At 42.2% G+C, this 27,852-nt stretch overlaps 1 protein-coding gene across 9 annotated transcripts in view; it reads right to left on the bottom strand.

The window, feature by feature from the left end:
- LOC134212097 (uncharacterized) overlaps positions 1 to 27,852 on the bottom strand; it is a 152,728-nt gene that overhangs the window by 3,371 nt on the left and 121,505 nt on the right. For all 9 annotated transcript variants that reach the window (XM_062689631.1, XM_062689633.1, XM_062689636.1 and 6 more), the window contains exons 8-9: positions 19,212 to 19,512; positions 18,973 to 19,146 (exon numbers count right to left, since the gene is read on the bottom strand). In XM_062689631.1, coding sequence (XP_062545615.1) covers positions 18,973 to 19,146; positions 19,212 to 19,512 — 475 coding nt within the window. The remainder of the gene's footprint in view (positions 1 to 18,972; positions 19,147 to 19,211; positions 19,513 to 27,852) is intronic.

The raw sequence follows: 27,852 nt of genomic DNA, 5'->3' as shown, positions 1-27,852 counted from the left end.
AAACGACCTATTATGGAGGGGTTAAGCACCGTGTCAAAATAAAATTGATTACAAAAATTCTTCGAAAATTACCTGTTGGTCGATTTCCATATTGTAGTAGTTGAATAGGATGCTCGTTAACTATAGTTTCGTAAATATTACGTGAATTGTGCTGAACTTATGTTGTTTTGTTTTTATCACAATTAAAACAAACTACCGCAATAATAGGACGCAGTTGCCTATCGTTGCGATATTTTTTGAAGGTCAGTCCTATTGTTGCGGTATTGCATGTAATTCTTATGGAGAGCAATACCGCAACAATAGGACCTTAGCACTACCGCAATAATAGGCTCAAGGGATTCAAATTTTTAACGAAAAATGTTGATTTTTCATCATTTTGAACGGAATTTTGTCAAACAAAAGCTGTTCTAGTCGTTAATTCAAAGAGTTTTAGCGTACCCACAATTGTTTTCAATGGTATTATATCCAGAATGAACTACTTTAACACTACCGCAACATTAGGGCATACCACAACGATAGGACGTTTTACCCTACCAAGGTTGTTAAAGATCTTATAGTAATTTTTTTCTTCAGTCAAGCAAATGACACCAAACTAGTCAGTAAAAACTTAAAAGTGATTTTGTTTATTGAAATATTACGAACAACATGAGTAGCCGCTTTCTCAACTGTTGTAGGCCGTTTGATGGAAAAAAGTGTTCAAAAGAGTTACGAAATCTCACCGAAAGCACCATAGATAAACTGAAAGCGACTGGTTATGCTCCAATGTCCACATTGAATACAAACCCGAGCAGGAGTGACGACCTCGATAACAGAAATTGGTATGATTTAGCCTTGCATAAGAGGTAAAATACCAAAAAATAATACCAAACATTTATATGCAGAATACTTGAGGCATACCATGCTTAGGTATTTCAATACCAAACGAATAATAATTGGTTATGCATTTGGTATTGAAATTCAATTTAATAGCTGAGTTTGTTATGGCTTAAGTATTGTGCATATTAGTTTTTATTCCTTTGGTATTTTACCTCTTATGTAGGGCTAGTTCATAACAGAGTAAGGTATCAATAACAGAATTAAGTATTATTTAGCCAATTTCTCCTGCTCGGGAATTTACGCATTTGCACGTCCTGCCGTCTAAACGTTGACAAAAGAGCAATCTGTATATCATCGGTTGAGCAGAGCGCAGGAAGTTCGAAAACGACAGCAACTGAGGAATTGCCAGATGTATCGACAACAACTGAGGAATTACCAGAAGTATTAAGTGCTGAGAGCCTTGCCACCGTACCATCAGCGAAATCTGTTTCAACAAATCAATCGGAAGATGAGTGTATCCAAAAGGTCAACATCGAACGCTTTAACGAGGGCATAGCTGGGATAAAAGTGACTCCGATTAAATGGAGTAAGATGGACTACGTTTATTACCCGGAGAAAAAATACCGTGAAATAAACGAAGCTGTACGAAGAAACCTCTTCAAATTAGGACCTGATGATGTGGAAAATACAGACTACGATGAGGTAATTATAAATATGAAGGAAAGGTTCTCGAATGCAGCCACGACAAGGAAAGAAAACTTATTGATTTTGTCGATGCTGCCAAGTTCGTGGTCTATTCAGGATGCCATTGATGAGTTCAAAACCAATAGAAATACAGTAAAAGAGGCAAAACAATTGAAGAATAACTGTCTTTCAACAAAAATACTAGGTCTAGTACTGCATTAACAGATGAGACAAAAGAAATAGTAGTTCAATATTTTGAAGATGATGAAGTAAGTCGAGCTATGCCTGGTCAAAAGATTATGTATCAGTAAAAAAGATGGAAAGCGTCAAGCAATCCAAAAACGATTAATGATGACGACTTTGAAAGAAGCGTACACACGCTTCAAGGAAATTCACGATAATATTAAAATAGGTTTTTCCTCATTTGCAAGCCTTCGGCCAAGGCAATGTAAGCTTCTTTCCAATTCAGGAACACATAATGTGTGTGTGTGCACAACCCATGAGAATATTAATCTTATTTTACATAGTTTGAAAAGAATCAATTTAACAAAGGATATTAAAATGTTAACTGGTAGTCTTTTGTGTGAAAATACAACATCAAATTGCTATCTACGATCTTGTTCGGATTGTCCAGATTCTTCATCATTGGAAAATACTTTATTCGCTGAGTTTGAAGAAAAATATATTGATCAGTTATCATTTGAGCAATGGGTGACCACAGATAGGTGTGACATAGAAACTATTGTAAAACCTGTAGATGAGTTTGTGTCATATTTTTGCTTGAAATTAGAAAGTTTAATCCCTCACGATTTCATTAAAACAGAACAATCCAGCTTTTTAAAAAATACGAAAAATACATTACAAAATGGTGAATTTTTAGTCATTTGTGATTTTGTGAAAATTACAGCTTTGTATTGCAAGATGAAGTGCAGTCCCATCACTGGAACGTACAACAAGCTACAATTCATCCATTCGTTATTTATTTTAATGGAAGTACGCAAATTGAACACTTAAGTTTTATTATAATTTCCGAAGATTTAAGACACGATTCAGTATCCGTAAACTTGTTCATTGAAAAAATGATTAACTTTTACGCGTTGATAAGCATAAAGAAGTCAAAAAGATATATTTCATGTCTGATGGAGCAGCGTCGCAGTACAAAAATCGTAAGAATTTTTCGAGCCTATGTCAATTTAAATCAATGTACGGAATTGATGCAGAATGGCATTTTTGCTACATCACATGGCAAAGGTCCTTGTGATGCTATTGGAGGAACAATAAAGCGCATGGCCACAAGAGCAAGTTTAGCCAAAGAACGTGAGCATCCAATTAAAACTGCGAAAGAACTTTTGATTGGGCAAATCGTAGAAAAGAAAAGATTTAACCAAATTATCATTTTGTTTTACTACTACTGAAGAGTACGAAATAAAGGCTTCAGAGCTCAGCGAGCAATTTAATAACGCGAAAACGATCCAAGGAACCCAAAAATTTCACTGTTTCATTCCATTGTCGGAAAATAAAATTAAAGCAAAACTATACTCAAACTGTGCTGATAATAATTCAAAAGTGTTCGATATTTTATATCATATATCATAACCCATACCAAAATTCAAACCCAAAACTCTTAGAGTTTCTATAACAACATTGTGTAACTGCCACATTTAATTTAATACTTAGGATAATATTAATTCATTTTTATTTATTTATACATATAATATTTATACATATAATATACATAATATCGATGAATACATAAATATGGAATATCATACAAACAACTTGTTTAACTCACGCAAGGCCCTTAACAATAAAATCAGCATCAAACTGCGATTCTTGAAAAAAAATACACGGAAATTTTTTTTGTTTACTGTCTGTGAAAATTGTGAAATGTTTGAAATGTCATAACTTTTTTGTTTATTAGTTTACCATCACCAAATTTTAATGATAGATAGCTAATATAATGGACCGTTTTACCTAAAAAAATACGTTCGTAAAAAGATAGGGTTTTGAGATATTTGAGTTTTTGTGACAAAAATGATACAAAAAATTTTTTACGATGTACATTTTTTTAAGATTCACCATTTAGTTGTCTAACTTTGCTGAAAAAATCATAACAATCGAACATTCCGTTTTTGCTGTGCAGCTCTTTGAATATTTTTGAACCATTTTCACATACACCCTTTTGAAAAGTTAGTCGTGACTCAATATGAAGATTTGATATCGAAAAATGACGATTTAGATGAAATTGAAAAACTGTGCAAAGTTTCAACTCAATAGAAAATCATGAATTAAAAATTTTCTTAAATTTTGATGCTGTTGCTTGGAATCGCTCTGCTATGAAAAACGACAACAACACAAATGCCATTTCGTGTTTTGGATCCCGGGCAGAAGCCATGAACAGAATAACAAACATTGATATGGACTTGATTGATATAAGAGATAAAAGAACAGGCATCAATATCAAAAAATTGCACCGAAATATCATTTAAATATCAAGATATGCTATGGATAAGAACAAACTAATGGCACATGATATTGATCACTTATTACAAATAGCATAGCTTGATCTTCTCATGATATTTTAGTGCAAAATATTGATATTATGGGCTGATCTTTTATCTCATATATCAATCATGTTAATAGCTCATTTTGCTATCTTATCAACATTTGATATTATTCAGTTATTTTCTTCTACTCGGGATATGTTTGTTATTTTAGCAGCCTAGAAATTTGAAAATATTGACATAGGGAGAGAGAATCCTGAACAGAACACTTCGAGATAGAGAGATACCGAGATAGCGAGGCTATCGAGATGAAGATGGCGATACTATCATCTGTTGTAGCTAGGCACCTGCCGATAACACTGGCCATATCTGACAAACGACTTGATCATGATTATACTATTGTATGTTTCTCATCAAACTCCTGTATGAAGGGCTAAAATGGTTGAGGTGGTTCCATAAGCAGAGACATTTATGTGAATCCACGGGATAAATAGCTCTCCTTCCAGAAGAAAGTTTGTACATTTATTACCAGACTAAGGCCGGAGTGGCCTGTGCAATTCACAAAAGTCTTCTCCATTCAGCACGATCCATGGCTGCACTTCGCCAACCACGCAGTCTGCGGAGGGTCCGCAAATCGTCCTCCACCTAATCGATTCACCTTGCCCGCTGTACACCTCGCCTTCTTGTTCTCGTCAGATTCTTGTGTCGAGAACCATTTTCACCTGATTACTGTCCGACATTCTGGCTAAGTGCCCGGCCCATCGCAGTCTTACGATTTTCGCGGTGTGAACGACCTCCTCCACGTACCATCCGCCATCTGCACTCCACCATAGATGGTACGCAGCACTTTCCTTTCGAAAACTCCCAGTGCGCGTTGGCCCTCCATGAACATCGTCCAGGTCTCGTGTCCGTAGAGGACTACCGGTCTAATAAGGGTTTTGTAGATAGTCAGTTTGGTACGGCGGCGAACTCTATTCGATCGGAGCGTTTTGCAGAGTCCAAAGTACGTACGATTTCCTGCCATGATGCGTCTCCAAATTTCTCTGCTGGTATCGTTATCGGAGGTCACCAGTGAGCCCAAGTACACGAATTCTTCAACCACCTCGATTTCGTCACCACCAATACAAACTCGTGGTGGGTGGCTTACATTGTCCTCTCTTAGCCTCTTCCTAGCATGTACTTCGTCTTCGACGTGTTTATGACTGGTCCAATCCGTTTAGCTTCGCTTTTCAGTCTGATGTAGGCTTCTTCCATCCTCTCAAAGTTACGTGCCATGATATCAATGTCGTCAGCGAAACCAAATAACTGGACGGACTTCGTGAAAATCGCACCACTTGTGTCGATCCCTGCCCCTCGTATTACCCATCACCATCACCTTGCCGTAACCCTCCGCACGTTTCGAAGGGACTCGAGAATGCCCCTGAAACTCAAACTACGCACATCACCCGATCCATTGTCGCCTTGATCAACCTTATCAGTTTATCCGGAAATCCGTTTTCGTGCATTAGCTGCCATAACTGGTCTCGATCGATTGTATAATATGCGGCTTTGAAGTCGATAAATAGATGAGCATATGCGGTATTTCGAAAAAAAATCTTTTTTTTTGTGTTTTTATTAGGGAGACTTCAGCCCGAGGCTGGCTCGTCTCCGCGAAAAAAATCGTGGCTTCAGGTGGCTCGAAATGAAATTCCGCGGAATTGGAGCATGGCGAAATATGATTTCTTGATTTTGTTTCGTAAAATTACAAAAATTTCGCTACAAACATCTAACTTTTAACGAAATTTAACAGAATTCTACGGAATTTCGAAAAAAAAATTTGGCTTAAACCATATTGTCTCTTACGGTCGTGTAAGACGTCAGGATCAGAGTGTAAATGTAATCAGATATGAAACATTGTCAAATAAGCAAATCCGTGGCGTGGATTCCTAGGGCGCTAGGGGTGGATTTAGAGCAGCTCTTTCTTATTGAAGGCTGACTTCTTCACCTCTTAGGCCTCAAACCAGGATTAAACGCATGACTAATACGCATTTGTATACGCCTGGCAGATGTTGATAAAATAAGTATCCCCTAGATAAAAACTAAAATCTATGCATTCATTTTCTGGTTTTGAGTTAGCTCAATACAATAAAACCACGCTGCACAATGGTCGGATTCGTCAAATTTCACGACATAAATCAATAACTCGGATACCATCATTGTTAGAGTTTTGACGTCTTCAGAAGAAATGATCTACAAGAAGAGATCTATTTTTGGTGTAAGTTGTCATTAGGGTGGCTCTCCGCTGAATTTTTTGGAAATGTATTTTTTTACCCTTTTGAGTTAGGAGTTCATATAGTTCTACAAAGTTGTAGAAAATTTAATTCTAAGCATTTTGCTTAATAAACATTTATTTTATCTCATATAGGTGATGTTTTATGACTAAATTGCTAAATTTAGATAGGGTGGTCCCGAAAAAATTGTTTTTAGCTTCCTTTTCATCAATTCAGAATATTTTCAAAAACTGTCTTAGCATCGCTTCAAGATCTTTGGATGGCGCATCTTTTGGTTACATAAGATGGTTGATAGCTTCATTTTCAAGCATATTATAAGCGTTTTTTCATGAAAAAAAGTGATATTTTTCTGAGCATTCTACTGCAGCTAGTAGCAAATATTAGCAAAAATGTCAATCGTTATCTGAAAGTATATATGCAGGCCCATCAAATCCATGGTATTTCGTTTGTCCATCTTTGTCCACTTTTGTTTGATGATAGTATTATTTTTGTACGAAAAATTAGGGTGAAACACATATATCATCTTTTGGATTTTCTCAATATTTGGTAGAATAAAAGACAAGACAACTGACAGGACATATAATACCCAGAATTTTTCGATCACGAAAAGTTTCCTTCTTACCGAGGCGGAAATCGAGCCCACGCTCCATAGTCCATGCCTCTAGACTATTGACGGCGCTAACCGTACGGCCACAAAGCCCACAAAGAATCGTTCTTTATCTAAAATATTTAAATCAACTCATATAAAAAGAAGTCGAAAAAATCATTTTGACATTTTAACTGGAACTGGAACGATTTTCAAGGTGTTCTCATGAAATAAATGCTTAAGAGCGCTACTTTTGTGGCGAAATACAAAATCATAAAATTTAAGTTGGTTTTTCATGGCTAATTCTCAGAATAATTTCATTTTCACTGTTTCTAAGTGAGGGTCGCCAATGACTACATGTAATTCCATGAACATTGATAATTGATCCAGTAGTTCATAAATTATGTTTTAAAAGAAATATTTTTTCAAAAATGTTGTTATTTTCAACCACCCTGGATCGAAATCGGACAAAATTAAAAAGTGAGTTTATTTATTTTCGAAAAAGAATGATTCTACCAAATATTGAACAAATCAGAGATATGGTATATGTGTTTCCCATCGAATCGCTGATTTTTCATACCAAAACTAATATGATTATCAAACAAAAGTGGACAAACATGGACAAATGAAATACCATGGATTTGATTGGCCTGCATGTATACTTTCAGATTACGATTGAAATTTTTGATGCTGGTTTTGGTTTTGGATGGTTTTCGAATTATCGATTTATGTCGTGAAATTTGACGAATCCGACCATTGTGCGCTGATAAGTCAATATAAAGTATGCTTCAGCATAATCACATAATTTTTAAAGTGAAATAAGGTTTTTAACAGGATTTGAATCAGAATACCAAATAATCCCACAATTTCTATATTTGTATATCCTTACTGATATAAAATTGATCAGATTCGGGGGCACACACTCCATGATGAATTCCTTTGAAAGCGGCACAGATGCTAGGGCATTGCCTTTTCGCCAATGGTATATAAACGGGAAGGCGGCAATTAATCACAGACTGCTTCTTCTGTTAATATAATGCTTTTGATCGCAAAGCAGTTATTTGACTTCCAAAAATGAAATCAGAATTGCGTTCATAATGTAAAATCAATTCAATAAAAAAAATTCCGCGGAAAAAATATAATTTCGTTTCGTTTTGTAAAATTCCGAAAACAGTGGACCTTGATTTCGTATCGTTTCGAAGTCTCCGAAGCAAATTTAAATTTCGTTTTGTTTCGTTAGCAAAAAGTGTCTTATCGCATACCCTTAGTGTGAGCACGTTGTATTCGCGGCATTTCTGCAGTACTTGGCGAATGGCGAACACCTGGTCCGTGGTCCGCCTGGTACTGCCCCACGATCTCCCTTGCAATTGGTGCTAGTTGACGGCATAAAATTTGAGAGAGTACCTTGTAGGCGGCGTTCAGCAATGTTATTGCGCGGTAGTTGCTGTTCCGCGCCCGTTTGTATCGTGTCTCGTTCGCCCTCGTGCGGTGTTGCAGCAATCTCGCCCATGCTGCATTCTTCTCCTCAACTAACTGCTCACATTCGCCGTCATACCAGTCGTTTCTCTGATCCAGGAGCACCGTGGCTAGTGCAGCGGTTGCGCTGCTACAAATCTCTCCAGCCATCTTCAAGAGATGCCTAGTTGCTCTTCCGTTGGGAGTGCCACTTCCAGCTGCTGCGCGTAGTCTTGGACTAGTCTACCGTCTTGTAGCCGCCCAATGTTTAGCCGTGGCGGACGACTCCGACGCGTGTTGTACACCGTCGAGAGATTTGAGCGCAGCCATACTGCAACGAGATAGTGGTTGGATTCAATATTCGCACTGCGGTAAGTGCGGACGTTCATGATGTCGTTCGATTTGCCGTCGAATAGAACGTGGTCGATTTGGTTTCCCGTTACTGGATTAGGTGATTTCCATGTAGCGGGGGAAGAAAGTGATCCGGACTACCATTCCGCGGGAGGCTTCAAAGTTTATGCATCGTTGGCCGTTGTCGTTCGATACGGTATGCAGACTATCCGGTCCGATGACCGGCCTATACATTTCCTCCCTTCCTACCTGAGCGTTCATGTCACCGATGATGATTTTGACATCCCGCAGTGGGCATCCATCGTAAGTCTGCTCCAACTGTGCATAGAACGCTTCTTTCTCGTCGTCGGTTCCCCCTTCGTGTGGGCAGTTCACGTTGATGATGCTATAGTTGAAGAAACGGCATTTTATTCTCTTGCGTTGATTGGCTGCCACCCAATCACGCGTTGGCACATCTTGCGCAGCACTATGAAGCCGGTTCCCAGCTCATTGGTGGTGACACAGCTTTGGTAGAAGGTAGCCACTCGATGCCCGCTTTTCCACACTTTCTGCCCTGTCCAGCAGATTTCCTATAGCGCTACGACGTCGAAGTTGTGGGGGATGAAATTCATCGTAGATAATCCTGTCGCAACCTGCGAAGCCTAGCGACTTGCAGTGATCTTCCAATCGTGATCCTTTATTCGTCGCCTAGGTCGTTGCCGATAATATGCAGTCGTATTATCTTCTATGTCGTTCGTAATGGTTGTTTTTTAAGTCGGCTTATTGGGTCTGTGCAAACCTCCTGTCTCGTCGGACTTGGGCTTGTGCGCTTTGAGTGGCACACGGTCGGCTTGGTGGAGCCTACTTGCGGATACATGCAGCTTTTTTATAGAGGTTTAACAGAGCCCACTGTCAAGCCCCACCACATGATATGCAGGCACCACAACTCGCAAATGGCCGTGGGAGGGATCGTCAAACCCTTGGACACAGTCTGCCCGCAAAAGTTTGTGCGTACAATAATATAATCTAGCCCTCGTTTCTCAGATTGACTCAATAGATGAGGAGAAGAGCCCGCCCTTTATGTACGAGATGACTCATTCCAACGTAATTTCGGCGTTTACGTCCTCAATGCTTTGTGTCTGAAGACACAAAAAATAGTTTCTCCTTATTACCATCAGTCTGAGACATTAACTAACCTAAACGATAGAGTTGTTAAGAATTCGTGTGCAGAAGAGTTTGAAAATTTTGGTGAAAAATATATTTTGATTATCATTTTTCGGTGGCGCATATTGCCCAGCATCGTTCATTTTGAATTGAAATTCTCAACTTTTGAATAAAATTGTTCTGTTGCAATATTGCTGGTTTTACATGGAAATTTTCGGACCATCTAATGACTGATTTATTGGATTATTGATTAACACTTCGATAATACATGTTTTCGGAGAAAATCACCAATAAATTAAGTTTCAATTCACATGTCCTGGATGAGGGAGGACCTTTCTTCAACACCAGCTAATTCTGCTAATCATTATTATCTCCAACATCTTTTAGAAAACCAAAAATTATTGAACGAGTAAAATAAAAAAAAAGGAAACTTATTAGCAATGAAGTCTTGCATGGATCAGCATTATAGATCTCGCGCTTAGAAACTAAACTAAACTTCTAGTACTTAAAACTAAAATAACGCCTGATTGCTTTTGGCAGAATATGAAGAACAAATAAAACAACAATTAGCATTAGTATTGCTAACGGTCTACTTACCTATTTGGAATACATATAAAGAAGAGCAATGGGAAGATCTATGTGGACAACACACCCATCCCCCAATCTGCATTATTTTGTCAAAAATGCCAATTTTAGTGTTGAAAAGCTACTTGATGAATCTTGAAAGCAGAAAATGCTATCCATAACTCAACACCGGATAATGTTAAAAAGAGAAACTTTGACGAACGAAAAATTGAAGCGTCCAATTTGCACCACAACCTACTACGATCCAGGAGGCTATCGAAATGTAGAAAGCAAACATGTATACGTCGAGTGAAGGGACCGAGCAAACCATTGACATAGGGAGAGATCTCGAGATGTAGAACATCGAGATGTAGAGAGTCGACTGTATATGAAACCCGGTATTGATGAGGAAATTAATTAGTGACCACAACAACCAAATTTACTTATTGAAACTTATTTTATAAACACATTCATAGATGGTAACTGACTACAACTTCACTAGCGTCTGAGAACATATAGTTAGGTTTTTTAACATAGTACCTACCTTCTTTCAAATAAAACTATACTTTTTTTTGCACTATTCCTATTGCACTATTGCCTATGGTAAATGATATATTTTGGACATGTACATATTTTGGACAAGCCTGAGCTTCTTCGATCAATTTTAGATAATGTGTAGGAATTTTTTTATCGAAAGTATGATCATTGCATACTTTTACCTCAACTCTAGCGGCTCCTGATGAGAATTCACAAATCAACTATTATTTATCGTTAAAATTATCTAAAATGTAAAGCTTTCTACCAAAGTGCCTGCTGGACGCCAGTATGCAGGAGAACATGCATTATAGGACTCTTCGTAACATGCACTTGAAACACGTTTAAATTGGTTCAAACGGCAATCTTGAGGTCCTGCGGCCAAAGTTTGATTGTAATTGAGATACTAACATATTCCAATCGCTTAACATGAACTTGAGACGGATGAAAAAGGAGTGACCAAAATGAAGTTATGTTTTTATGCATCAGACATTTATTGGTCACCCCATGTACAGTACATGGATGAACCATTAATTGCCAACTTTCAGGCTGTTTTCAATGATATCGATAATATTGCGAAACAATGTTAATTTCTGGTTTAATCTATGTCAGTTAAGCAAATAAATGCATTTAAATGAATGTGGATACGTGTAGGTAAGTCATACCATTGAGATCTGTAGGTGGCCATTTTTAAATAAGGAGAAAATGACTCTGTCCAAAATATATGCATTTGCCATGTCGAAATTATATATTTGATGTCCAAAAAGAAAATATTTCAGTTCGCAGTATATCACAGTTTACACCTAGTAAACGTAATTTACTCAAAAATTGGGCAATGGAGACACAAGACTAATCATAGGTTATGTATTTGGATGAACCTAGTGGTTTTCAATTGGTTTATACTATTCAATCTCGATATATTTTCTAATGAATGTCCTGCGCTTGTCCAAGATACATCATTTACCCTATTCCTATTTCAATCCCATTTTCCAAAATATCCTAAGTACATTCAAAGTTAATTGCCTATATGCCGGGTATTAAGCCACCCGGAGTGGAAATTAATTACTTTGTCTAAAAGTTGATTATGCATATGTACAACATGTGATAGATTTAGTTCGGAAAAGGTATTGGAGGGCAACCGCCCCTTCGGTGGGCTTTGATCCCACGACCCCAACTGGGGTAACCACGACCGAACCCACCGAAGGGGCGGTTACCCTCCAATACCTTTTCCGAACTAAATCTTTTTTTTTTTTTTTTTTTTTTTATTTTTTAAATTCTTCTTTATTGTTTCATTTTCTGTTCTACAATTATTTTTTACATGTACAGTGCTCGGCCGGCTTGGCCCTCCAACTTCAATTTTAAATTTTTATGTTTACATTGTTATTTAAGTGTTAATATGATATATCATGACGGCCTTTAGGAGGCGCTGGTGTGTTTTTTTAAATTTGATAACCTAACTACTATGTACACTAATAGAAACTAAATCTATCACATGTTGTACATATGCATAATCAAGTTTCAGACATAGAAAATATCCTAAGCCTGCTGCGATTCGAGTTGCTCTTTCTTTTTTCATACCCGTTTGATCACAAAATTTTCAATTTTTCCACACCTTTTTGATTTGTATTTTTGATCGCGTGACTTCAATTTGCCACCAAAATCTTTGCAACATGTTCCAAAAAATCCTAAAAAATTCAAAGATAAATCACATGGTAATTAATATGCGGTAAACATATAGAATGGGTTCAAAATTGAGAAAATTTAAATCGTGTAAAAACAGAATCCAGTGTATTTTACATATCGTGCCCACTGCGATCAATTTGTCATATTCGTTCATGAATGCTTCCTTTTTATATAATGTTAGTTTCCTACTACTCACCAACTAGCTTAATTTGTTTTTTTAATTTTGGTAGGGCACAGACCTCCTTAGCCGTGCGGTAAGACGCGCGGCTACAAAGCAAGACCATGCTGAGGGTGGCTGGGTTCGATTCCCGGTGCCGGTCTAGGCAATTTTCGGATTGGAAATTGTTTCGATTTCCCTGGGCATAAAAGTATCATCGTGCTAGCCTCATGATATACGAATGCAAAAATGGTAACCTGGCTTAGAATTATAACTGTGGAAGTGCTTAATGAACACTAAGCTGCGAGGCGGCTCTGTCCCAGTGTGGGGATGTAATGCCAGTAAGAAGAAGAAGAAGGGCACAGACCACAGTTGATATAATTACCTTAAACTGTTAGTTGCATTTGAACACTCACTCTCAATGAATTATTGGCAGTGGCTGATTTTCTACTCGCCGCTGTCACATCCAGGCGCTATAGTACATGGGCAAAATAGCCAGCATGAGTTAACCGCCAGAAACTTGTATGGCGAAAGACATCTAACGCGGGTTTTCTCAAATTTAGAAATTTTTCATGAAAAACTATTTGGTACCAGTTATGAAGGAAGGTGTCCGCTATTACGCCTACCAAATATTTTTTTCGATGAAGATGCTTGATTTTTAGAAATCGGGCCTTAGATGCCTTTCGCCATACTAATTTCAGAAAGTTAACTCCTAGTGTGCCGCTGTAAGCACGCTCAAAGCAGGTGATTCATTCTTTCTTTTGGCTTCACCAAAGGGGAGAAGAGTATCGGAAGCTAGTTTCCCATCCCACAGACACAAAACACTAGGTACCGTCAACTGGGGGGAAGATGATCATTGAGGTGAAGATGATCATGTGATGTGTCAGTCAAAAGTGCCAAATTTTTTTATGAAACGTTAGTCAACAATATTCTCCGTTCAAGTAATGTTACCATTAGGTAGAAACTGAGCTATTCGATTATAATCATGAAAATGTATTTTTGGAAGAAAGAGAGATAGTCATAAATGACGCTATTTTCGTTTCAAATATTGACTTCGTAGACTTCTTTACGTAGTAAATTCCACATTCATACAAATAACCTAGTGTATTTTGAATACTAGGTCATAATTATTTTAGTAGAGCTGTCTTGATCAACTTCACCCCAAACCAGAAAACTCAAAAAATATGTGATAATTTAATTTATTTTAATAAATGCGAATGCATTTCAGAAAAGTAAAGTTGTTGATTATTGCAACGTATAGCAGTACATGTTTTGAAAATATTTGTTTCGATTTAAAATGTAAACACACATTGTTATTGCATGTTTTGTCTTAAAAATGATCATCTTCCCCCCAGTTGACGGTACTCACTACTTTGTCTGAAACTCTTTTATGCATATGCGCAACTCAAGTAACAATTTCATTGCTTGTTGGATTTATTTAATTCTTATAGCAGATTTATGACAGCAATCACCGTGACCAGTTTCAAGTATCATTGGTGTTCTTATTGTTATCAATAAACCTCTCATAAATCTGCTGAAAAAGCTTCAAACGTCAAATTGTGATTGATCTTATGGGCAGCTCTACGGATGTGACGGAGAGCGTAATAAGTCATGTTTTCAAAGCTCGAACAAAGCCACAATGGTTGGCCGTAATGTGGCCGAATGAATAACCTTGATAGGAATATTTGCATTGTAAAGAGTTTATTACGGTGTTCGATGAGAGCAACGTTTTTCTGTTCGATATACATAATGGCCATATTGAAAATAGAAAAGCATTTTCAAGTCAGTAAAACTCATCACTGAAATTCGCTTTTAGACAACATTTACACCGCGCAAAGAACTGTTTTGGCAAATGGTTTGAATCACAAATATATTGGTGATGAAAATAAATAGATTAAGTGGATATTTGTGATATCCATGTCATAAATATGTCCAATGTATTCCCCAGAACTACGGCGACATAGTGCTCAATCTCCCTTTTTGCCTTTCTCGTATACAAAGTATACGTAAAGGCTATATGTTCGCTCCAAAAACGAACTTTTTATAGGAGTCCTGGAGACCCATAGTGTTATATACCGATCGACTCAGCTCGACGAATTGAAGTGATGTCTGTGTGTATGTGTGTGTGTATGTGTGTGTGTATGTGTGTGTGTGTATGTGTGTGTGTATGTGTGTGTGTATGTGTGTGTGTGTATGTGTGTCAGGACAGCTACCGCAGCCAATTTCCCTTTTTTGCGGGTAGCTTGAAAAGGGTTTTCAAATACTCTTATAATAGGCTTATGGTGGTTATCAAGAGTGGGCCACTTGGTCATATCTTACTCTTGTAGTGGCCTTCAGAAGGTTATCGTGTGGTAGTGGGTTTTATTGCGAGTTCTTATAATTAGATCTTGAAAACCATTCCAAGAGAGGAATAAAACTTAAAATGTTACTTGGACAATGAACATGTGATAGATTTACTTCGGAAAAGGTATTGGAGGGTAATCGCTCCCTTTGGTGGGGTTTGATCCCACGAAAACAGTACGCTAGACAGGTGCTTTCCCTACTAAGCTACGAAGGACCTCTGTCGTTCTCCCCGCAGTTTGGCGGGCACTGATGAAAACAAATTCCCAGCACCGGGCACATAGCCGAGCTCTCGCAATACATTTTCAGAACTAACTCTCTCATATAATTGTCCTAACAAAGTTCAAAATTCGTAGTTTCCAGTGCTTCAATTTTTGTTTTGAAAAAAGTTATACCTAAAATACTGAGGGAGTATCCATAAAAAACGCTCATATCTCCGAAAGTATTCATCGTAGGAAAAAAAAATCTATAGCAAAATGTTATATTTTTGCCAGATCTACAACTTTACTGAAGAAAGTTTTTTTATCACATTTGTGAAAAAAGTTAGATTTTCAACTTTTTCAATAGTAGGTAGGTACTATTGAAAAACAATTAAGTTCATCAATTCATGGGTTCCGACCATTGTGCGCCTCTATGTATTATATGTGAATTATTGTAAAAGATACTTTTTTAGCACCAAATAACTATATTTGCCGAATATAAGCCCTTCAGAACGCCCTTGTGTATCAGTGCCGCTTCTAAAAATAAGCGACTAACTAGCAATAATTTTACAACTACAGCACTGCTTTGAACGTCGTAATTTCGGTTTCAACATAGTTTCAATATAATGTGATTCTATAACAATGGTTCAAACTGATGAAGAAAATTCCTTTTTGAAGTGGAAGATAGCCTCTCGGTAAATCTTGGTGTAGACAAGAAATCAATTTCATTCGAAGCAGCTAATGCAACTATGAAATCTTGCAATCGAGCGAAACAGCGTTCAAAATTTAATACCGTCTGATCGGCGACCGAATAATTTTCTTCTTCAATGAATCTACATTCCATCTGGAACTTGGCCCTCTTTTAAACTCTGTGTTATTTTGGTGGAGTTAATAATTGAAAGTTTTCCAATGCCAGCCATTCCATGAATATGTATCTTGTTTGGCAAGCAGACTATGCCCAAAGAGTCGGGAATACTTCCCACCCGAAAACGTCCCTGCCCGGATTGGCAATCCTACGCCTTAGTTCGCAAGGCTAACTGGAGACCCCACCCACCGAATAATGGTCATCGTATAATAAAAGCAATATGAGACTCTGCTGAGCTGACAAAGCTGGTTCAAAGTTTCCGTTGGCGGCGTTTTGTGTGCTGTCAAGATTGAAGAAAACCACGCGGTGTGTGGAATATTGTGGAGTTACAAAGTGAATGGGAGGAATATATGTGACAGAACAATGAAGCCACACAAGGAACGGTTGTGCACAGCTACAGGTCGCTTCATGCCCGCATCATAGAGACATAGCAAAATAATACCGCGGGTTAGTCAGAGCCTTCACACTTCGTGGGTCGGATTGATATTTTGTGGTTGGACTTTTTGATTGTCTTCTATTCTATAGCACACTGACTGGTAGAAAGCAGCCGAAAGTATTTATAAGGGAGAATCGGTTCAAAAAATGCCACTCACCTTAAACGAGCGACTTAATATAAATGATTAAAAATGTGTTTTTCCTCTTTGCAATGAAATAGGGGAAAATATCTATTGGTAGCAACCTAAGTTTTTCGCCGAATTAAAAGGAAAAAAAGTGAATATTTACCCCAAAACATAAGTTGATAAACATCTTATTGGTATATAGTTGAAGAGCGCTAGATAATTTGAATATGTCCATGTCATGTCGTTGGGTATGGAAAAGACCCCGTTGGCTTCGTACCATTCTACGAAACCATTTGAATAGTGGCACGAACCTAGGCTACAGGACATTCGTGTTGCTTCAACACAGGAAGCAGACGCTTCTGTAGACACTCCTTGAAGTAGATCTCCTTGTTTACAGTCCCTTTAGTCACAAACGGCGTACTCCGTTTGCCCCAAATCAACTATGAAACAACAAGTTTGTGCTGATCGGAGAAGTCTGCTTGAAATTCAACTTAATGTAATGAAGTTTCGCCAGCCTATAGGTGTGCGTACAGTTTTCAGTTATGTGACTTTCCCACCATATTTTGCTGTTCGTCACGATTTGAAGCCTTCCACACCTTGCACTATGCAGTCCCTTCGGTCCTTGGCGCTCTCGAACGAAAGACTTGGACAGATTCAACTTTTTGACTACATCCCTCACTGAAGCATTTGAATACCGCTTGAAATTTTGTTGACACACTTTTTGGAACTTAGCATTTACTCGCAACAGCTCATTGTTTGCTATAAAAAAAATGGCCAGATCGGCCAAAACACTACGCTAAAAACATCTTACTAACATTTTTGATATATCCAATCCACAAGAAAAGCATTAACACCGCTAGGTGGAGTATTCTGCTTTTCAATGGACATTTCATCAGTACTTTGTTGTTCGTTGTAAATTATGTAAATGTGGACACATTTGGAGCATTATTTGCTGATTCTGTTCATGCCAATACAAAGCTGATCAAAGTCAAGTCAAGATATTTAAATCTTTTACTTGTATGTTATTGCATGAAATTCACCTAAAAAATATAACTCAGAATAACCAAACAATCATCAATTTTCCAAATAAAGCAACGGTCAACCGCTGGAAAACATTCAAGACATAGTGGCCAGCCAACATCGTTCAACTGTTTGACTCGCTCCAACGCTACACAACAGCGCCTTGGCAATATTCCCCCAAAGTCTCTAACAAAAGCAAACCAAGCCGGGAAGCTACTCTTCATTTGAAAGTTAAAGAAGGATGAAATTGTTATAATGAAAAACATTTTCTCATTCAACCGCAAGAAATTCGAACTGTTGCCTACATTTACTCGTTCGTTTGGTTCAGAGATATGTTCACGGAGACGAGCTTCGGGTGCCAGTCTTGGTGAGCGAAGCCGACCTCTACCGAGCAAGCCTGCCAAAGAAACTTGCCGCAAGAATGTGTTCCCGTTTTTTGTCCTAAGCGTATTCGCTTCTTTGTACTATTTGCTAAACCGTCGTTGTCACCAGTCCAATATCAAAGGAGTGAAATGGACATTGGACAGCAAAAAATGGGAAATAAGCGATATTTGAAAAAGATAAGAAATGATCATTTAGTTTTTTTGTAATAGATTTTGTTAAAAAAAAAACTACTTGCAATCCTGATTGAATTTTTATGCTCACGAAATAAAAGTGCACAAAATGAATCTAAAATTGTACAATACTTTCAGCAGTAATAACGGGATATTTTATAAAAGTTTAGCAAATAAAGTATATTTGAGCCGAAAATGGTCAAATAAAAATAAAGATAGTTTGAATTTGATCCGTTCGGTTATGCCCTGCTCTAATGCTGTCTGAAACCGCCTATGAAGCTCACCCTGCCAGTCGAAGCGGTCCATAACCATAGCATTGCCATGCAGGCATTTCACTTGTATCTTTTCTCTTGAAAACTCTGTACTCAGTGAAACAGGAAATCCTTTGAGCATTTTACCATATTTTATGTGGCTTTGCTTTGCGACGCCACTTTTCCTACTCAGCTTTCTTTGCCGTGGCAGGCTTTATATTTTCTTCATGTTTTGCTCACCACCGAGCGAAATGGGTCTCATGTCGGAAAGCTCAGCCATAAGGCGCGCGACGCGCCACAGAAATGAATTTAAAAAGTTCATAACTCTGAGGCTTGGTTTTTTGTACGACAGAGTAGGAAAAGTTTCCTGCACTTGTGGTGAAAAAATCGTCCCTTTTTCATCTACGACAAACTTGAGTTGTTCTCAAAACTTACCCGGGAGCCACGAGGCAGTGACGTAAGCGAACCAATCTGGTTGTATTTGATCATCAGCGACAGACGCTCCTGCGACATCGACGTACCTTGGTCTCTGGTTTTCGGTTCCTCCCCTTCCTTACCCTCGGTAAGCTTATCAGCCTCACCATTTTCTGCTGCTTCATCTTCCAGGTCCTAATGTAAAATCGACATCAATGTTAAAAAACCTTAACTGACGATTAACACGATGGCATACTTACAGGATTATCGTACTTTCTCAGCCAGATGGCGTGGATGAACTTGTAAGCGATTCCACCGGCCACCGCCACCAGTCCCATGTAACGGAAAGCCTCGCGAGTGCCAACCTCACCGATCAGAAAACCACCGAAGAAGGAACCGCTACCACGACCCAAACTGAAATGGGCCATTCCCAGCACACCGATCAGCGTTGCGAGAAGGCTTTTCGGTGCGAGCAGAGCGCAGTAAGTGGCAGCAGCGACCCACATCAGGTGACAGGACAGGGCTTCCATGGCTTCGAAGGGGAAACACCACCAGGCATTTCTGGAAAATGCAATGGATCATCGGCTTTGAGCATGTTTTAATTTTTTATGGTGAAAAACATTTAAACTGTTGTTTTTTGAAAATAAACAATTACGTCTTGATTTTCAAGCTTTTGGTGCAAAAGAGTCAGTTCTGTATTGGTGGCAGAAGTGGTGAGAGAATAAACGGCATTCTATTGAATAATTCTGTATTTATGTAAAGATCTTTATTCCTCTCTAAGATTATTTTTCACCGGACCAGTAAATCAGCATGCAATGAACTGAACACAAAGAGCTTTGCCTAAATAGCACCAGTCACAGCACTAAATAGTTAGAAATGTTTTATTATTCTTATTATAGAGTGTTTCAGATTGAGGACGCTAGCTGCAACACTGCTGAACGTGCGCTTATTTAGACCAACATTGAAGAAGGGCGTAACAGCCAAAATTTTACGCCTTTTTCAAATGTTGGTCTAGTTGTAATCCTACCAAATCACCGCAAATAACTTGTGTGGCCCCAAACGGCCGGAGCAAAAATCTATGATAGCAGCTCTCCGTAGGTGCGTGTGCACGTCACGGAGATCTGGCAAGAAGAGGCCGAGTCATGACTTAATGCTCCCCGATTAGAGGTATGCGCCGCCGCGCCACGCCACCGCCGCCGACAGTTTTTGGTACGCCACCGCCACTGAAAATTTTGCATCGGCGCTGTTTAAAAAATGTCACGCCACCAATCTATAATATTCTACGCCGATTCAAATATGCAGAAGATCGCAGATTTTTGGACGGAGGCTTCCGAGCCTCTTGAAAGGAGGCTTCCGATCCTCTTGAAAGGAGGCTTCCAATCCTCTTGAAAAGAGGCTTCCAATCCTCTTGAAAGGAGGCCTCGGAACCTCTTGAAATAAGGCCTAGGAGCCTCTTGAAATTAGGCCTAGGAGCCTCTTGAAAGGAGGCTTCCGAGCCTCTTGAAAGGAGGCTTCCGAGCCTCTTGAAAGGAGGCTTCCGAGCCTCTTGAAAGGAGGCTTCTGAGCCTCTTGAAAAAGGCTCTGAGCCTCTTGAAAGGAGGTTTCTGAGTCTCTTGAAAGGAGGCTCTGAGCCTCTTGAAAGGAAGCCTGAGCCCCTTGAAAGGAGGCTTCTGATCCTATGGAAAGGCTTTCAATCCTCTTGAAAGTAGGCCTGAACCTCTTGAAATGAGGCCTAGGAGCCTCTTGAAAGGAGGCTCTGAGCCTCTTGAAAGGAGGCTTCTGAGCTCTTGAAAGGAGGCTTCTGAGCTCTTGGAAAGGAGGCTTCTGAGCCTCTTGAAAGGAGGCTTCCAAGCCTCTTGAAAGGAGGCTTCTGAGCCTCTTGAAAGGAGGCCTGAGCCTCTTGAAAGGAGGCTTCTGAGCCTCTTGAAAGGAGGCTTCTGAGCCTCTTGAAAGGAGGCTCTGAGCCTCTTGAAAGGAGGCTTCTGAGCCTCTTGAAAGGAGGCTCTGAGCTCTTGAAAGGAGGCTTCTGAGCCTCTTGAAAGGAGGCTCTGAGCCTCTTGAAAGGAGGCTTCTGAGCCTCTTGAAAGGAGGCTCTGAGCCTCTTGAAAGGAGGCTTCCTGGAGCCTCTTGAAAGGAGGCTTCTGAGCCTCTTGAAAGGGAGGCTCTGAGCCTCTTGAAAGGAGGCTCTGAGCCTCTTGAAAGGAGGCTTCTGAGCTCTTGAAAGGAGGCTTCTGAGCTCTCTTGAAAGGAGGCTTCTGAGCCTCTTGAAAGGAGGCTCTGAGCTCTTGAAAGGAGGCTCTGAGCCTCTTGAAAGGAGGCTTCCTGAGCCTCTTGAAAGGAGGCTCTGAGCCTCTTGAAAGGAGGCTTCCTGAGCTCTCTTGAAAGGAGGCTTCTGAGCCTCTTGAAAGGAGGCCTGAGCCTCTTGAAAGGAGGCTTCCTGAGCTCTTGAAAGGAGGCTCTGAGCCTCTTGAAAGGAGGCTTCTGAGCCTCTTGAAAGGAGGCTCTGAGCTCTTGAAAGGAGGCTCTGAGCTCTTGAAAGGAGGCTTCTGAGCCTCTTAAAATGACGCTCTGAGCCTCTTGAAAGGAGGCTTCTGAGCCTCTTGAAAGGAGGCTTCTGAGCCTCTTGAAAGGAGGCTTCTGAGCCTTCTTGAAAGGAGGCTTGAGCCTCTTGAAAGGAGGCTTCCTGAGCCTCTTGAAAGGAGGCTCTGAGCCTCTTGAAAGGAGGCTTCTGAGCCTCTTGAAAGGAGGCTTGAGCCTCTTGAAAGGAGGCTTCTGAGCCTCTTGAAAGGAGGCTCTGAGCCTCTTGAAAGGAGGCTCTGAGCCTCTTGAAAGGAGGCTTCTGAGCCTCTTGAAAGGAGGCTTCTGAGCCTCTTGAAAGGAGGCTCTGAGCCTCTTGAAAGGAGGCTTCGGAGCCTCTTGAAAAGATATTTCTGAGCCTCATGAAAAGAGGCTTCTGAGCGTCTTCAAAGGGGGCTTCTGAGCCTCTTGAAAGGAGGCTTCTGAGCCTCTTGAAAGGAGGCTTCTGAGCTCTCTTGAAAGGAGGCTTCTGAGCCTCTTGAAAGGAGGCTTCTGAGCCTCTTGAAAGGAGGCTTGGAGCCTCTTGAAAGGAGGCTTCTGAGCCTCTTGAAAGGAGGCTCTGAGCCTCTTGAAAGGAGGCTTCCGAGCCTCTTGAAAGGAAGCTTCCGAGCCTCTTGAAAGGAGGCTTCCGATCCTCTTGAAAGGAGGCTTCCAATCCTCTTGAAAGGAGGCCCCGGAGCCTCTTGAAAGGAGGCCTAGGAGCCTCTTGAAAGGAGACCAAGGAGCCTCTTGAAAGGAGGCTTCCGAGCCTCTTGAAAGCAGGCTTCCGAGCCTCTTGAAAGGAGGCTTCCGAGCCTCTTGAAAGGAGGCTTCCGAGCCTCTTGAAAGGAGGCTTCCGAGCCTCTTGAAAGGAGGCTTCCGAGCCTCTTGAAAGGAGGCTTCCGAGCCTCTTGAAAGGAGGCTTGCGCCTCTTGAAAGGAGGCTTCTGAGCCTCTTGAAAGGAGGCTCTGAGCCTCTTGAAAGGAGGCTTCTGAGCCTCTTGAAAGGAGGCTTCCGAGCCTCTTGAAAGGAGGCTTCCGAGCCTCTTGAAAGGAGGCTTCCGAGCCTCTTGAAAGGAGGCTTCCGAGCCTCTTGAAAGGAGGCTTCCGATCCTCTTGAAAGGAGGCTTCCAATCCTCTTGAAAGGAGGCCCCGGAGCCTCTTGAAAGGAGGCCTAGGAGCCTCTTGAAAGGAGACCAAGGAGCCTCTTGAAAGGAGGCTTCCGAGCCTCTTGAAAGCAGGCTTCCGAGCCTCTTGAAAGGAGGCTTCCGAGCCTCTTGAAAGGAGGCTTCTGAGCTCTTGAAAGGAGGCTTCTGAGCCTCTTGAAAGGAGGCCTGAGCCTCTTGAAAGGAGGCTTCTGAGCCTCTTGAAAGGAGGCTTCTGAGCCTCTTGAAAGGAGGCTTCTGAGCCTCTTGAAAGGAGGCTCTGAGCCTCTTGAAAGGAGGCTCTGAGCCTCTTGAAAGGAGGCTCTGAGCCTCTTGAAAGGAGGCTTCTGAGCCTCTTGAAAGGAGGCTTCTGAGCTCTTGAAAGGAGGCTTCTGAGCCTCTTGAAAGGAGGCTTCTGAGCCTCTTGAAAGGAGGCTTCTGAGCCTCTTGAAAGGAGGCTCTGAGCCTCTTGAAAGGAGGCTTCTGAGCCTCTTGAAAGGAGGCTTCTGAGCCTCTTGAAAGGAGGCCTGAGCCTCTTGAAAGGAGGCTTCCTGAGCCTCTTGAAAGGGAGGCTTCTGAGCCTCTTGAAAGGAGGCTCTGAGCCTCTTGAAAGGAGGCTCTGAGCCTCTTGAAAGGAGGCTTCTGAGCCTCTTGAAAGGAGGCTCTGAGCCTCTTGAAAGGAGGCTCTGAGCCTCTTGAAAGGAGGCTCTGAGCCTCGTGAAAGGAGGCTTGAGCCTCTTGAAAGGAGGCTCTGAGCTCTCTTGAAAGGAGGCTTCTGAGCCTCTTGAAAGGAGGCTTCCTGAGCCTCTTGAAAGGAGGCTCTGAGCTCTTGAAAGGAGGCTTCTGAGCCTCTTGAAAGGAGGCTTCTGAGCCTCTTGAAAAGAGGCTTGAGCCTCTTGAAAGAGGCTTCTGAGCTCTTGAAAGGAGGCTTCCTGAGCTCTTGAAAGGAGGCTGCTGAGCCTCTTGAAAGGAGGCTGCTGAGCCTCTTGAAAGGAGGCTGCTGAGCTCTCTTGAAAGGAGGCTTCTGAGCCTCTTGAAAGGAGGCTTCTGAGCCTCTTGAAAGAAGGCTTCTGAGCCTCTTGAAAGGAGGCCTGAGCTCTCTTGAAAGGAGGCCTGAGCCTCTTGAAAGGAGGCTCTGAGCCTCTTGAAAGGAGGCTTCCTGAGCCTTCTTGAAAGGAGGCTCTGAGCTCTCTTGAAAGGAGGCTCTGAGCCTCTTGAAAGGAGGCTTCTGAGCCTCTTGAAAGGAGGCCTGAGCCTCTTGAAAGGAGGCTCTGAGCCTCTTGAAAGGAGGCTTCTGAGCTCTTGAAAGGAGGCCTGAGCCTCTTGAAAGGAGGCTCTGGAGCTCTTGAAAGGAGGCTCTGAGCCTCTTGAAAGGAGGCTTCTGAGCCTCTTGAAAGGAGGCTCTGAGCTCTTGAAAGGAGGCCTGAGCCTCTTGAAAGGAGGCTTCTGAGCCTCTTGAAAGGAGGCTCTGAGCCTCTTGAAAGGAGGCTTGAGCCTCTTGAAAGGAGGCTCTGAGCCTCTTGAAAGGAGGCTTCTGAGCCTCTTGAAAGGAGGCTTCCTGAGCCTCTTGAAAGGAGGCTTCTGAGCCTCTTGAAAGGAGGCTTCTGAGCTCTTGAAAGGAGGCCTGAGCCTCTTGAAAGGAGGCTCTGAGCCTCTTGAAAGGAGGCTTGAGCCTCTTGAAAGGAGGCTCTGAGCCTCTTGAAAGGAGGCTCTGAGCTCTTGAAAGGAGGCTCTGAGCCTCTTGAAAGGAGGCTTCGAGCCTCTTGAAAGGAGGCCTGAGCCTCTTGAAAGGAGGCTCTGAGCCTCTTGAAAGGAGGCTTCTGAGCCTCTTGAAAGGAGGCTCTGAGCCTCTTGAAAGGAGGCTCTGAGCCTCTGAAAGGAGGCTCTGAGCCTCTTGAAAGGAGGCTCTGAGCCTCTTGAAAGGAGGCCTGGAGCCTCTTGAAAGGAGGCTTCTGAGCCTCTTGAAAGGAGGCTTCTGAGCTCTTGAAAGGAGGCCTGAGCCTCTTGAAAGGAGGCTCTGAGCTCTTGAAAGGAGGCTTCTGAGCCTCTTGAAAGGAGGCTTCTGAGCCTCTTGAAAGGAGGCCTGAGCCTCTTGAAAGGAGGCTTCCTGAGCCTCTTGAAAGGAGGCTCTGAGCTCTTGAAAGGAGGCTTGAGCCTCTTGAAAGGAGGCTTGAGCCTCTTGAAAGGAGGCTCTGAGCTCTTGAAAGGAGGCTTGAGCCTCTTGAAAGGAGGCTCTGAGCCTCTTGAAAGGAGGCCTGAGCCTCTTGAAAGGAGGCCCTGAGCCTCTTGAAAGGAGGCTCTGAGCCTCTTGAAAGGAGGCCTGAGCCTCTTGAAAGGAGGCTTCTGAGCCTCTTGAAAGGAGGCTTCCTGAGCCTCTTGAAAGGAGGCTCTGAGCCTCTTGAAAGGAGGCTTCTGAGCCTCTTGAAAGGAGGCTCTGAGCCTCTTGAAAGGAGGCCTGAGCCTCTTGAAAGGAGGCTTCTGAGCCTCTTGGAAAGGAGGCTCTGAGCCTCTTGAAAGGAGGCTTCTGAGCCTCTTGAAAGGAGGCTTCTGAGCTCTCTTGAAAGGAGGCTTCTGAGCCTCTTGAAAGGAGGCCTGAGCCTCTTGAAAGGAGGCTCTGGAGCCTCTTGAAAGGAGGCTCTGAGCTCTTGAAAGGAGGCTTCTGAGCCTCTTGAAAGGAGGCTTCTGAGCTCTCTTGAAAGGAGGCTTCTGAGCCTCTTGAAAGGAGGCTTCTGAGCCTCTTGAAAGGAGGCTTCTGAGCCTCTTGAAAGGAGGCTCTGAGCCTCTTGAAAGGAGGCCTGAGCCTCTTGAAAGGAGGCTTCTGAGCCTCTTGAAAGGAGGCTTGAGCCTCTTGAAAGGAGGCTTCTGAGCCTCTTGAAAGGAGGCTTCTGAGCCTCTTGAAAGGAGGCTTCTGAGCCTCTTGAAAGGAGGCTGAGCTCTTGAAAGGAGGCTCTGAGCCTCTTGAAAGGAGGCTCTGAGCCTCTTGAAAGGAGGCCTGAGCCTCTTGAAAGGAGGCTTCTGAGCTCTCTTGAAAGGAGGCTTCTGAGCCTCTTGAAAGGAGGCTCTGAGCTCTTGAAAGGAGGCCTGAGCCTCTTGAAAGGAGGCTCTGAGCTCTCTTGAAAGGAGGCTTCTGAGCCTCTTGAAAGGAGGCTTCTGAGCCTCTTGAAAGGAGGCTTCTGAGCCTCTTGAAAGGAGGCTTCTGAGCCTCTTGAAAGGAGGCTTCTGAGCCTCTTGAAAGGAGGCTCTGAGCCTCTTGAAAGGAGGCTTCTGAGCCTCTTGAAAGGAGGCTTCCTGAGCCTCTTGAAAGGAGGCTTCTGAGCTCTCTTGGAAAGGAGGCTCTGAGCCTCTTGAAAGGAGGCTCTGAGCCTCTTGAAAGGAGGCTCTGAGCCTCTTGAAAGGAGGCTCTGAGCTCTCTTGAAAGGAGGCTTCTGAGCTCTTGAAAGGAGGCTTCTGAGCTCTCTTGAAAGGAGGCTTCTGAGCCTCTTGAAAGGAGGCTTCCTGAGCCTCTTGAAAGGAGGCTTCTGAGCCTCTTGAAAGGAGGCTCTGAGCCTCTTGAAAGGAGGCTCTGAGCTCTCTTGAAAGGAGGCTTCTGAGCCTCTTGAAAGGAGGCCTGAGCTCTTGAAAGGAGGCTCTGAGCCTCTTGAAAGGAGGCTTCTGAGCCTCTTGAAAGGAGGCTCTGAGCCTCTTGAAAGGAGGCTCCTGAGCCTCTTGAAAGGAGGCTTCTGAGCTCTCTTGAAAGGAGGCCTGAGCCTCTTGAAAGGAGGCTTCTGAGCCTCTTGAAAGGAGGCTTCTGAGCCTCTTGAAAGGAGGCTTCTGAGCCTCTTGAAAGGAGGCTTCTGAGCCTCTTGAAAGGAGGCTTCCTGAGCCTCTTGAAAGGAGGCTTGAGAGCCTCTTGAAAGGAGGCTCTGAGCCTCTTGAAAGGAGACTCTGAGCCTCTTGAAAGGAGGCTTCCGAGCCTTCTTGAAAGGAGGCTTGAGCTCTTGAAAGGAGGCTTCCGAGCCTCTTGAAAGGAGGCTTCCGAGCCTCTTGAAAGGAGGCCTCGGAGCCTCTTGAAAGGAGGCCTCGGAGCCTCTTGAAAGGAGGCCTCGGAGCCTCTTGAAAGGAGGCCTCGGAGCCTCTTGAAAGGAGGCCTAGGAGCCTCTTGAAAGGAGACCTAGGAGCCTCTTGAAAGGAGGCTGTAGTAACCAAAACTTAGAATTTTATCAAATGGCATATTCAAACCATTCGTCGCAAAAGTCGTTTCTAAACTGAATCTGTTTTCCAGCTGTCATGCTCTCATTCGTACTTCGGAGCTTTTTTACGATCATTGAAATGAATCATCAACCTGCGTACACGGTTAAATCAATCCAAACAGAAACGAATTCAGTTTCATACTGAATTTATATTTGAAATACATTAATTTCTCGAATCAAGCTCTATTTACCACAGAGGCTTCCGAGCATCTTGAAAGAAGGCTTCCGAGCCTCTTGAAAGGAGGCTTCCGAGCCTCTTGAAAGGAGGCTTCCGAGCCTCTTGAAAGGAGGCTTGAGCCTCTTGAAAGGAGGCTTCTGAGCCTCTTGAAAGGAGGCCTGAGCCTCTTGAAAGGAGGCTCTGGAGCCTCTTGAAAGGAGGCTTCCTGAGCCTTCTTGAAAGGAGGCTTCTGAGCTCTTGAAAGGAGGCTTGAGCTCTTGAAAGGAGGCTTCCTGAGCCTCTTTGAAAGGAGGCTTCTGAGCCTCTTGAAAGGAGGCTTGAGAGCCTCTTGAAAGGAGGCCTGAGCCTCTTGAAAGGAGGCTCTGAGCCTCTTGAAAGGAGGCTTCTGAGCCTCTTGAAAGGAGGCTTCTGAGCCTCTTGAAAGGAGGCTTCTGAGCCTCTTGAAAGGAGGCTTCTGAGCCTCTTGAAAGGAGGCTTGAGAGCCTCTTGAAAGGAGGCTCTGAGCTCTTGAAAGGAGGCTCTGAGCTCTTGAAAGGAGGCTTCTGAGCCTCTTGAAAGGAGGCTTCTGAGCTCTCTTGAAAGGAGGCTTCTGAGCCTCTTGAAAGGAGGCCTGAGCCTCTTGAGAGGAGGCTTCTGAGCCTCTTGAAAGGAGGCTTCTGAGCCTCTTGAAAGGAGGCTTCTGAGCCTCTTGAAAGGAGACTTCCGAACCTCTTGAAAGGAGGCTCTGAGAGCCTCTTGAAAGGAGGCTTCTGAGCCTCTTGAAAGGAGGCTCTGAGCCTCTTGAAAGGAGGCTT

This window comes from Armigeres subalbatus, chromosome 2 (genome assembly GCF_024139115.2).
Source record: "Armigeres subalbatus isolate Guangzhou_Male chromosome 2, GZ_Asu_2, whole genome shotgun sequence".
In the NCBI taxonomy this organism is placed as follows: domain Eukaryota; kingdom Metazoa; phylum Arthropoda; class Insecta; order Diptera; family Culicidae; genus Armigeres; species Armigeres subalbatus.
Note: the sequence above shows the minus strand (reverse complement) of the source record. Positions and strands in the feature narration are given on the sequence as shown.